The 12,624-nt window shown below is 52.3% G+C and overlaps 1 protein-coding gene across 1 annotated transcript; it reads left to right on the top strand.

Moving 5' to 3' along the window:
• The first annotated feature begins 7,892 nt into the window (after positions 1–7,892).
• On the top strand, positions 7,893–12,624 carry LOC128151288 (dual oxidase maturation factor 1-like). Its single transcript, XM_052808583.1, has 6 exons — positions 7,893–8,039; positions 8,931–8,988; positions 9,580–9,714; positions 9,867–10,080; positions 11,356–11,570; positions 12,410–12,624. The coding sequence occupies exons 1-6, from the start codon at positions 7,893–7,895 to the stop codon at positions 12,622–12,624; spliced, it is 984 nt and encodes a 327-aa protein (XP_052664543.1).

The raw sequence follows: 12,624 nt of genomic DNA, 5'->3' as shown, positions 1-12,624 counted from the left end.
CTGAAACCAGGACAGGGGCCTCTTCAGCACATGTCACCTCCTCCTCTGGTGACGTTCCAAAATCTTTGCCTTCTGGCCAGTCCGTGATCACTTCTAAAATTCCTGGGCAACTGGGGTTTCCTATGCGAGCCTGTTGGGGGATCAGTGCAATCCACTTACTCCACGTGGCATCAGTCGCGTGATGTGTAGAGGAGACCCTCCCTTTGAACATCCAGCCCAGCACTGGCAGTTGGGGTGTTAAGAGGAGCTGTGTTTCAGTACCAGCCACTTCTGAGGCAGTTCGAACTCCTTCATATGCTGCCAATATCTCTTTTTCAGTTGGAGTATAGCGAGCCTCGGATCCTCGATATCCTCGACTCCAAAACCCCAGGGGTCGGCCTCGGGTCTCCCCAGGTGCTTTCTGCCAGAGGCTCCAGGTAGGGCCATTCTCCCCGGCTGCAGTATAGAGCACATTTTTAACATCTTGTCCTGCCCGGACTGGTCCAAGGGCTACTGCAGGAACAATCTCCCGCTTAATTTGTTCAAAGGCTTGCTGTTGCTCAGGGGCCCATTTAAAATCATTCATCTTCAGGGTCACTTGATAGAGAGGGCTTACAATCAGACTGTAATTTGGAATATGCATTCTCCAAAAACCCATGACACCTAAGAAGGCCTGTGTTTCCTTTTTATTAGTCGGTGGAGACATAGCTGCTATTTTGTTGATCACGTCCATTGGGATCTGACGACGTCCATCTTGCCATTTTATTCCTAAAAACTGGATCCCCTGTGCAGTTCCCTTGACCTTACTTTCTTTTATGGCAAAACTGGCTTTCAGAAGGATTTGGATTATTTTCTTCCCTTTCTCAAAGACTTCTTCTGCCGTGTTGCCCCATATGATGATGTCATCAATGTATTGCAGGTGTGCCAGAGCTTCACCCTTCTCCATGGAGCAGTCCATGGCAAACGGTGGGGCTGTGTTTCAACACCAGGGACAGTCAATTCCAGGTGTACTGGACGCCCCTCCAAGTGAAAGCAAACTGTGGCCAGCACTCTGCTGCCAGAGAGATTGAGAAAAACACATTAGCAATATCAGTTGTGGTGTACTACTTGGCTGTCTTTGACACCAGTTCATATTGAAGTTCTAGCATGTCTGGCACAGCAGCACTCAATGGCGGTGTGACTTCATTGAGGCCACAGCAGTCAACTGTTAGTCTCCACTCTCCATTAGACTTTCACACTGGCCATATGGGGCTATTAAAGGGTGAGCAAGTTTTGCTGATCACTCCTTGGCTCTCCAGGCAATGAATCAACCATCTAAGGAATCAGGGAGTCTCAGTGCAATATTGCCGCTGGTGCACCGTTGTGTTAGTAATTGGCACTTGTTCTTCAGCCCTCAGCAACCCCACAACCGAAGGGTCTTGAGAGAGACCAGGCAGGGTAGACAGCTGTTTAATTCCCTCCGTCTGCAAGGCAGCTATACCAAAAGCCCACTGATACCCCTTCGGGTCCTTAAAATACCCTCTCCTGAGGTAGTCTATGCCAAGGATGCACGGAGCCTCTGGACCCGTCACAATGGGGTGTTTCTGCCATTCATTCCCAGTTAGGCTTACTTCAGCCTCCAATACAGTTAACTCTTGGGATCCCCCTGTCACACAAGAAATACAAATGGGTTCTGCCCCTTTATAACTTGATGGCATTAGAGTGCACTGTGCGCCGGTGTCTACTAGAGCCTTATACTCCTGTGGGTCTAATGTGCCAGGCCATTGAATCCACACAGTCCAATAAACCTGATTGTCCCTTTCCTCCACCTGGCTGGAGGCAGGGCCCCGCTAATCCTGGTCAGAGGATCCATTACTCACTTCTTGTAAAACTGACTTACAAGTCCCTTCAAGAGGATCAGCCCTTCTACTCTGTTTGGCAACTGGAGTGGCATTTTTCCTGGAAGAATCCCCTTTTGTGGTGGTTTTTCCTCGCAAGTAAGGTACCCGTGCATCTAGGACTGAGGTAGGTTTTCCATCCCACTTCCTCATGTCCTCTCTGTGGTCACATAGGTAAAACCACAGGGTACCCCATGGTGTGTACAGTCTATATGCTCTCTCCTGAGCAGAGGAATGGTCAGTCCTAATAGCTGAGATACTGCTCTGTACAGGTGGGGAGTATGGCTTTTCTATCAGTTCAATCAGTTTTTCAGACTTTTTGTGCAGTTTTTCCACAGCCAAGATGCAGGCTTATAGGGCGGAAGAGAGATTTTCATTGTATGGCCGGAGTTGGTGAGCCTTTTCATCCACCATCAGTGCCTCTTCGTCTTTCCAGGTCAGTACTGCCAATGGGTTGGCATACAACAATGGTGTGCTCCGTACAGACTTCGGCCACATGGGTCGTGTGCATTGGACTTCGTCTGGATCTCTGGGTAATTGTGTTGTCCAGGTCATAATAAATCATCTCTAGCATGGCTAATTCCCTCAGGTACTGGATGCCTCTCTCCATCATGGTCCACTTGTCTGGTTGACATATAACATCTTCCTTGAAGGGGTACCTTTCCTTCATGCTTGACAGGAGTCACCTCCAGAGGCTGAGGGCTTGTGTCCCTTTTCCAATTGCCCTGTCAATGCCACCTTCCCTGGAAAGCGATCCCAGCTGCTTGGCTTCCCTAGCCTCTAATTCCAGGCTACAAGCCCCATTGTCCCAGCATCGGAGAAGCCAGGTGATAATATGCTCACCTGAATGACGGCTGAAATCTTTTCGCATATCCTGCAGCTCATTCAGGGATAAGGATTGGGTGATTACCTCTGGTTCTGCCTCTTCCTCCTGTTCTCATGATGACCCTGGTTCATCTTCCTCTTTTGCTAAGTGAACTGATTTTTTTGTGTATTTCTTCTTCTGTATGGGGGCAACTGGTACGGGTTGGTTTGCTGGTTGAGCTGCAGTGCTGGTCACGGGGGTTGGAGTAACCGCAGTGCCTGTCATTTTTTTGTCAGATCCAGAGACCTTCTCTTCCCCTTTAGGATACTGAATAGTGTTGAACAGGGCTCGATAAGCATGGGCCAGGCCCCAGCACGTTGCAGTGATTTGTGTCTCTCTGGAATTACCAGGGTGACAGCATACTTTTTCCAAATATTTTACTAGTTTTTCCAGATTCTGCACTTGTTCTGGAGTGAAGTTCCAAAACACTGGAGGTGCCCACTGTCCTAGGTACTTGCCCATACTATCCCACACACCCTGCCACTCATAATTATCCAGCCTCAGGGCAGGTCTCTGGGTGATACTCTTAAATAGTTGTTTAACCCTAAACAAGACCTGAACTACATTCAGAAACATGCTGGTTCCTAGCAATAGGACCATGCTGGCTTCAACATCCCAAGGATGTTAAAAATTTTCAAAATTCTCAAACACTATTGTAATTAGCCTGGAGGAGAAGAAGGTGAAGAAAGGTGTCTTGCCCATAGACTGGGTCTCCGAGGAGAAAAGGTAAAGGGTGTAATTAATAATAGTTTCCCACAGATGGCTCCCGAAGTACAGAGGTGACGACAATGCTGAGTACAAACACCGGATTAGTCCCATGACCAATAATTTTATCATACCATAAGCCAGTGTTACACAGTACATCAAAGCGAAAACCTTAATCCACCTCCCACGGATGACAAGCAGCAGCACAGGGACTGTATACAGCAAGTGAGGTGATACACAACTTTAAGAGCAAGCACAACTCTAAGAGCCAATAAATCAACATTGTGACCAGCGACTATTAAACTAATATAACGAATGCTTGTAACAAATTCGTTTTAACACACTCTGGTCAGATCTGTCATTATCTCAACCCTTTGTGCCCTACGTTGGGTGTCAAAAAGGACTGTTGTGGTTTAACCTCAGCCAGCAACTAAGCACCACACAGCCGCTTGCTCACTTCCCCCCCACCCAGTGGAATGGGGGAGAGAATCAGGGTAAAAAAAAGTAAAACTCATGGGTTGAGATAAGAACAGTTTAATAGAACAGAAAGGAAGACAATAATAATGATAATAATAACAATAATAAAATGACAATAATAATAATGATAAAAGAATTGGAATATACAAAACAAGTGATGCACAATGCAATTGCTCACCACCTGCTGACCAATGCCCAATTAGTTCCCAAGCAGCAATCCCCCCAGGCCAACTCCTTCCAGTTTACATACTGGACATGATGTCACATGGTATGGAATACCCCATTGGCCAGTTTGGGTCAGCTGTCCTGGCTGTGTCCCCTCCCAACTTCTTGTGCCCCTCCAGCCTTCTCACTGGCTGGGCAGGAGAAGCTGAAAAACCCTTGGCTTAGTATAAACACTACTTAGCAACAACTGAAAACATCGGTGTGTTATCAACATTCTTCTCCTACTGAACCCAAACCATAACACTATACCAGCTACTAGAAAGAAAATTAACTCTATCCCAGCTGAAACCAGGACACCTTCTCTCAAAATCTTTAAGTAACTTCCAAGCAGAGCTGGAAAAATAGATCCTTCTTGCAAATATACCTAGAGACTAACCATTGTCACAGCACTGTGTACGTCTCTGCTCAGCTAGTTGGAAACTGGCCAGAGGGGGGGTCCCTCCATCCTTCCTCCTGTCCATCCCTTCAAGCTGCTCCATCATGGGTCATTCAGCTGTTGCAAAGAATCCTGGGCAAGGAGCTGCATCCAAGTGTCGGGATGGGACACTGGATGGGCAAAATTGCAGCAGAACCCCAGCCTGACCCCAGCTGGAGCATCCTCCATGCCAGGGACCAGGACAGAGGGGTGATGGGGACAGCCAATGGGGCAGGGTGACACCTGGACACAAACAGCATGTCTGTCACCCTGGCACTAATGGGTCAGGCAGAAATCCTCTGAGCAAAGGGTGGCCTTTTGGAGCTCCTGCTCCATCCCCAAAACTGCCTCCCTGCCCAGGCATGTCCCCACGCTTTCCCCGCCTTGGTTCCCGGCACTGTGGGAGATGGCAGGCGGCTCATCCAACACTGCGTGGCTGCTTGCGCAAGAGGTGATGGGTGCTGCTCCCCTCGCCTCCACCTCCCTCAGGTGACCTGGATCAGGTGACTCATCCCTAATCACCCCATCCCTCACTCGAAAGTGAGTGAAGCAGAAGCTGCCCAAAAAAAGAGGGCTGCCCAAGCAAGGGCAGGGTGCCGATGGTGGGAGCAGTACCCTGAGCATGAGGCTGCGAGCTCCTGGCGAGCAAGAACAAGTCCCCAGACCTGTTCCCTGGAAACCGTCCAATGAAGTACACACCTTTACTACCTGCAGAAATACCCAGAAAATTAAAAAAAGAGGGAAAAACCCCAAACCCCAGTTATCATCATGGCCACAGGCTTTCTGTAGGACCTCTTCGTGGATGCAGAGTGCTGGGTGAGGGGTAAATCCAGCAGTTTTCCCACATTTGCCAGCCCACAACCCCATCAGCACCCAGGGAAGTGGAGCATCCCCCACCACTATTATGCCCCATTTCCATCACTGCTCGGGACAGATAAAGAAACCAGAGCAGCCCTGTGAACTCCCCCGATGTCCTTGCACACAAAGGACTGTGTTGCTGAACACCTCCTTTAGAGAAGGTGGGAAACTTTGTCCCCCCGCTTTCATTTTTGGCAGTAGAGCATCTCCCCAAAAGACATGATTGTGATGCTCGTCTGAACAGCACAAAACCCACAGCGCCTCAATCTCTTCCCCAGGCAAACACCATATGTTGGTTTGGCCACACCAGTGCAGAGTCCATCCCTCCACTGCCTCTCCCAGCTCCAGGAAGTGCAACGAGTAATGGTCTAACCCCTGGCCAGATCATTCCTCATCCTGTGTACCACTCACGTGGTTGCATCTTCCCTACCTTAATTAATCTCAGCCTGCCACTTACCAGGCACCTCCTCAGTTATCCCTCTCCCACACTGGAGGGAGAGGTATTTCCACCTTTCCAAGAGGCCCAAAGCCCCATGTGTGTCCACGTGATCACCCTTGAGGATCTGTGCCATTTGCTGTGAAGTCCATGTCTCCATCTGCTCTGCAGATGCTGCCAGTGCTGGAGCTGATGCCACATCCCCAACACTGCCTGCACCAGCAGACACCTCTGCAGCACAGCTCTGCACATGCATTTCCCAGCCACATCACTCTTGCCACCCTTCATTTCATTTTTTTAAACAACACCTGGGGAGTGATTCAGTGTTCAGACTGGGTAGCACCAGTCTGGGACTTGAGGGGAAATAGCAAAGTCTTTGCACAGAAATGCCTTTATTTCCTGCTGGGCATGAATTAAAACTTGTTTTTACCTCCCTCTGCCAAGGGGGTGGGAAGCACAGCTTTTCAGGGCACCCAGCCAGGCCATCCACTGGGATGCAGAAAGAAATACCAGGGGATGGCAGTAATTGTGCCGGCTTCGGAGGGAAGCCCCCCAAATGTGGGTCAGGAGAGTGTTTCTGCCACACTGGGACCTCTCAGCATCAATGCAATCTGCTTCAGCCAACCAAAATGCCAAAGAATGAGAGCAAACCCCGAAAGCTTGAATTTCCATGATCTCCACTCTGTGGCCAGGTTAGTAACCTGAGCACCTTCTGCATAACGGGGCTGGGAGCCTCTCTAGATCTGTCCCTCTCTGCTGGTCTGCCTCACCAGCCACTGTGTCACCTTGCCCAGTGACTGACAGGTTGTCCAGGACCTTCCCAGGTAACCTCCCCCAGGGGATGGAGTCAGGAGCAGGGTCAATGAGGACACCATGCAGCCACAACCCATGCTAGATGACCTCAGCTGGGATGCTTCACTGGGCAGTGCAGGTGAGGGCTTTGAAGGCTTCTTCCGTTCTCCCCGGCAGGGTCCTGAGGAGCCTGGCAGCCCCAGGGTCTTCGTGCCTTAAGGAAGAGCTGGACTTTTCACCACTCTGCAGGAAAAGTCAAGGAAAAGAAGGCAAAGCCCCCCCAGGATCACTCACCTCTGCAACACTACATGGCACCACGCTAGCCCGTAGCTCCCTTGCCTGCCCTCGGGCTCAGCAGGAGTGCCGGAGGGGGCTGATCAGCCCTGGCTAAGGCTGGACAATCCAGCCACCTCTGGAGGCGGGCACCACAAAAAACACTGGGAGAAATACAACCGTGACACACCGGGCTGGCTTCTTGCCCACAGCCTGGGGAGGCAGCGTGGGCAGGGAGGAAGCATCTCGGAGTACGTTGCAGCTCTGCACAGCAGCCAGCCCTCGGGATCGGCCGCGGTGGAGGTAGGCTTGGCACGGGGAAGGGGGCACGGGTGGTTCTGCGGCCACTACTGGGATGGTCCCTGCTCCTGGGGGATGCCAAGCAGCCCTTTCCTAGCAGAAAAGTGCCTTGGCCAAGTGCTGTGGCAAAAACCACGGCCAGATTTCTGAGCAATATCCCTCAACTCACCATGGCACGGCATTGCCTCCAGCTGGCTCCTGGGACAGAGGGTTGGCAGGTGGTGATTGGCACCCTGCTGCCAGGGATGGGCAGTTTCCATGTCCCCTCTGGGTTACTCCTGCTTCCTTGGATGGCGAGAAGTTACCTCCGTCTGGGGCTCAGTGAGGAGCAGCCTGACTGGGCGCAGCCTGCATTTGTGCGGTGATTCACCAAGCGCCCCAAGCGCAAGAACTGCAAGCGGGAGCATTGCAGCAGATGGCCCGGAGACTCCAAATCTGCTTTGCTCTGGGATGTACCCTGGGGAGATGAAGGACTTCTGTGGGAAATGCCTAAGTATACACCCATATGTGGGACTGCAGTGTGCATGGGCACTGGAGACGCACTCACAGCCATGCCCAGGACAAGCAGCGCGCTGGCAAGTGGGCAGGAGATGACCGTGCAGAGAAGGCTGGGTGGGGTGGAAGTGTGGAGGTGATTTTTCTCCCTGATGTCTCTCTGGGTGTTGATTTCCAGCCATCCAGAGCAGCAGAATGACGCTGTGGAATGGCTCCTTCCCCTTCTACCCCCGCGCCAATGCGTGCTTCCCCTTCGACACTACCCGGGCCATCATCATCTCCGTCTTCCTCTCCATGTTGGCTACTTTTATCATCATCCTGCCAGGGATCCGGGGCAGGGGGGTAAGTGGAGCTCAGCCCTCTGGTCCCTGCCCTGTGTATCCCACATGCCTCCCCCTTCCCAGCCTTGAAAACAGACTTGGGGAGCAAACATGCCCACACGTTCATGGCCAGGGGTCTGGGATCCCTAGCAAGCCATGGGGGTGATCTCCAGCCCAGCCCAACGTGTACCCCCATGCTGGAGACACCAAACTCCACCATCCCAAATTTACGAGGCACCCAGATCTGAGCTTGGCTGGATTTTGCTGTGAGCAAGCCCGAGTGATTTCACAGGAGTGGAAAAACAGGGTGAGGCTCAAAGACCTTGCTCCACCTTCCCTGAAACCCCTGCAAAGGAAGGAGATGTGCACCATGCATGCCCCAGCACTGCTTGCAGGGCAGTGGCCAACAGACCCCACTGCCAGCCCACTGCTCATATGCCGCGTGCTTGTCACATGCTTGGCTTTGCAGCGGGGCTGGCCAAGAGGCATCTCCCCACCAAGTGACACACTGTGAACCTCCAGCTGCTGCTTTTGTCTCCAGCTGTGGCCAGCTGCCAACACATCCAAACACGTGAGGTTTGGATAAGCGTGGAAATCCCAGCTCAGAACTATTAAAGGGAGTGCCTCCATCCTCCTTCCCAGAAAGTGGATGACACAGCTTTCCCAAATGGACTGTTTTGACCTTCTTGCTCTGTCTGGATCTCCCCACTGCTTCCCCCACCCCATGGCAGGGATGCCCCAGCCACGTGTACCCCCAGTGCCACCCACTTGCAGAACCTGTGGGGTGACTCCCCAGGGGAGGAACGGGCCCATTTCTCACTGGCTGGCATTTCTAAATGACATGCTTGGTGCTGAGGTCCCCATGGCAAAATCTGACTGAGACCTGTCCCTCACCTCTGCTCACCCCTCGCAGCGACTCTTCTGGTTCCTGCGGGTGGTGATGGGCCTCTTCGTGGGAGCGGTGGTCCTCAGTGAGTACTGGGGTCCTGAGGGGGAAGCTCAAGGATGCCCAAGACACAGGGGATGGAGAAGCAAGGTGAGGGAGGGTGAACAGAGCAGCTGAATGCCAAGTCTAGCCTGTAGGATGAGTTTATGGGGAAGACCAACCCCCATCTGTGTCTGGGACCTGGCTCCAGCAAGTGGTGAGAGGTGCAAGCAGGCATCTGTCTCGTCTCCGAAGGCTGGTGGTCATATGCACAGACCACCTCCAGGGCAGTCACCGAAAGCCCACTGCCAACTGCCAGGGGACCCAGACAAATTGGCAGGTGTTTAGATGAGGACCAGTGCCTGGACAGTGCCCACACATCAGCCCCATTGCCTCTAGGGCTAGGGACTGCACTGGGTCTGGGGAGAAACCAACTCAGGTGGGGCTTTCAGGGTCACAGGTCAGGGTTGATGTTGGGGAAGGACGTACAAAGCTTCTGCTCCTTGGGGCCCACAACTCAGGCCTTGCCCTTGGGATGGGGTAGGTGATGCTCAGGTCATGGTGACCATCATGGCAGGTGCTTCCAACACTAGATGTCTTGCCGCCAGGCCATGACTAACCTTTGAAGTCTTCACAGCCGTACAGTTCACCAGGGACTGGGAGACCGGCTGGGTGAGAGCCAATACCCCCTACAAGTCCTTCAGCCGTGCCCTGGTGAATGTGGAAATTGGGCTGCACATTGGCCTGGCAGGGGTGAACGTCACACTAGTGGGTGAGTGCTTATCACAACAGGAGGGGATTGGGTGCAAGTGTGTCAGCTGTGCACCTGGGTACTGGGGCTGTGTGACCTGGAGCCCCTACCCCAGGAAGTCTTGGAGCTGCCTCCAAGGCTGAGAAAGGTCCTTAGTCTTCATCATCTGGCAGGAAAGCCGGTGAATCAGGTCAACGAGACCATCAACTACAATGAGCACTTTGCCTGGAGCTTCAATGCAGACTATGACCACAGCTATAGTGAAGGCCTGGAGAAGGGGCTGCCCAGCCCCATCCTCTACGTGGCAGAGAAGTTCACCATGCAAAGCCCCTGCGGCGTGCACAGGCAGTACCGCATCTCCAGCCACTACGCATCCCTAACCCTGTGGTAAGTTAGAGCAAGAGGTCAGCCCTATCTTTGCTCAGTGGGGAGGTGGAAAGAACCAGGTACAGCAGACGGAGCTTGATGGAGCTACCCTCTTCCCTGTAAGGCCATGCCAAAGCCTTGGCTGGTCTCTGGCACCCACCCTTCTGCCGAACCATGGTTGCTCATGCTTCCTGGCCTGCCCATCTCTCCAGAGTGCTCTTCTGTGTCCTCTGCCCTGATGTGCAAAATTGCAGTTGGAGAAAAATTATTCTTCATTTAAATGAAAGCAGATGCAACTGTGTGGGGCTTATGGTGCAAGGTCCTCTCCCAAGCAAGATGTGGAGCCCTGATAAGACCAGCTGTGGGGGGTTCCTCTTGCATGCCCAAGAGGGCATGAGACCTACTGGTGGGGAGCGGAAGGAACCATCAAGAGGGTGCTCGGAGGCTGTCTTGTGGTGTAAAGCTGAGAGCACTTGAGTGTGTTGTGATCATGGAGTCTCAGAGCATCCCCACGTGTCTCAGAGGCTATGGGAAAGGCACTGCAGGGAAGAGTGAGTCTTGCAATTCCTCCTATGGATGTAGGCTCCAGGTCCCTGCCCACATCTCCTTTTTTATTTTCAGGAAAAATAACTAGCCCTGTCCAAACCTTCCTGCTATTGAGACGGAGTATTTCAAGGCAGGGATGTTGATGTAAACTTATTTTTCATTATTACTCTTGGAATTAGAACAATCTGTTAGGCTCACCTCCCCAGCCAGCTAAACCCAAACTCCATGCATAGGGCAGGACTGGCAGCTGGGTTCACTCCAGGTGCTGAATCAGATGTGGGCACGGCTTGTGCTGTTCTCCAAACAAAGGTCTCCCTTGTTGCCATCCTCCCTTTGAACAGGCAGGAACTGCCTGGGGGCAGCCAGTTGTGGAGGACCACAAGAGTCAGAGTTAATTTGGAGGAACCTCCAGAGGTTTCTACTCCAGTCCCCTGCCCAGAACAGGGCTGACATCAAAGCCATATTACGGTGCTTGGGGCTTTGTGAAATTCAACACAATGTCCCCAGGTGTGGAGATCCCCCTCCACCACTTGCGGGACCTGTCCCACAGCTCCACCATTCATGCAGTTACAGAATCATTTGGGTTGGAAGGGACATCCTTAGATCAGCCTGTCCAGCCCATCCGCTCAAGCAAGGCCAGCTAGAGCAGGTTGCCCAGGGCTGTATCCCTCCATTGGGATGTGGAGAAGAGACCCTGAGAACAGGTTCCAAGCATGACACTTTCTGCTCGGTTTTATGGTCCTTCCGCAGGATGGCCTTTTGCACGTGGCTCATTTCCATCCTATTGTTCTCCATGCCCATCCTGCTCTACGGTGGCTACATGCTCCTGCTCACTGCCACGCTGATGCTCTTCTCACTGCTCTTCTTCTTCACTGCGAGAAGTGCTCTGAAGTGTCCCATCCAGTTTGGCCCAGCTTCCCTGAAAACAGACTATGGTGGATCCTTTTGGCTGACATTAGCGACAGGTGAGTGCTCAGCTTGCTCCTGGGGCTTTTGTTCTCTATCCCTGCAGTGATGATGCTCAGTGATACCCCAACAGCACCTCATCCCTTCTGTCTCCATGGCTGGTCACAGAAAATGAATTTTTTTTAAATGACATACAAGAATTTAGGATAGCATCATTGAGACTGGGGGGAAAATTGCTGAGCAGCCAGGAGATCTGAATGGCCAAAGTTATCTGTGTAGAGATGTGCCCAGAGGAGTGCCATGAAAGTCAAGAATTGCAGAGTCAGGGAAAGACCTGGCCTGGAAAGACCCTCAGGGTTGTCCCTTTCAGACCTTGCCCAGAACAGGGCTAACCTCAAAGCCACATCAGCCTTCTTCAGTCTGGTGGTGGATGTGCCCGTGGCTAGACATCCCCTGTGCCTTTCAGGACCTGCCCCACAGCTGTCCCACTCAGGGGCAGCAATTATTTCCTTTTACCAAACTGGAATTTCCTGTGTTACAACTGTGCACCTCCAAGAAGAGATTGGCTATTTTTCAGTAGCAGAAGATGGCAATTAGGTCCTCCTGTAGACTCCTCTTTTTCAGGCTAAACAATCCCAGTTCCTCCAGCCTTTCACCATACATGGGGGGGCTCCAGACCCAACTCTCTTGGCCATCTGCCCCAGTTGATTGACTTCTCTTTTGCACTGGTGAGCCCAAACTGATGGCAGAGTCCAGTTGTGGAGAGGGAAGTGACACCTGTTGACCTCCTGGGTGATGCCATGAGCTGTTGGCCTCCAACCCCAGATCCAGGTCTGGATGGGTCTGGGACACAGTGGGCAGGAGCTGCTAACATGTCTCCCTATGCTGTGCATTGCAGGGCTGCTGTGTCTGCTGCTGGGGTTGGGCGTCATCATCCTGAACTCCGTGCAGCCAGAGAAGCTGAAGCTTGTCTTTAACCTGGACGAGGGAAAGGGAGAAGACGAGGAGGGGTGGGACACATCCTACCTGCCAGCTGAGCCCAGCTCCTCTGCGCAGGACATGCTGATGGTTCCCCTGGGTGAGCTTTGTGAGGTGACAGACACCCAGCTGTAA

This window comes from Harpia harpyja, chromosome 14, assembly GCF_026419915.1.
Source record: "Harpia harpyja isolate bHarHar1 chromosome 14, bHarHar1 primary haplotype, whole genome shotgun sequence".
Taxonomy (NCBI): Eukaryota; Metazoa; Chordata; class Aves; order Accipitriformes; family Accipitridae; genus Harpia; species Harpia harpyja.
Note: the sequence above shows the minus strand (reverse complement) of the source record. Positions and strands in the feature narration are given on the sequence as shown.

What these genes read in the sequence shown, in the direction of transcription:
- LOC128151288 (XM_052808583.1), top strand. Translation starts at nt 7,893, where the DNA reads ATGACGCTGTGGAATGGCTCCTTCCCCTTCTACCCCCGCGCCAATGCG. An exon ending in CAGGGATCCGGGGCAGGGGG is followed by an intron (nt 8,040 to 8,930) that starts GTAAGTGGAGCT and finishes CACCCCTCGCAG; the next exon opens with CGACTCTTCTGGTTCCTGCG. An exon ending in CGTGGGAGCGGTGGTCCTCA is followed by an intron (nt 8,989 to 9,579) that starts GTGAGTACTGGG and finishes AAGTCTTCACAG; the next exon opens with CCGTACAGTTCACCAGGGAC.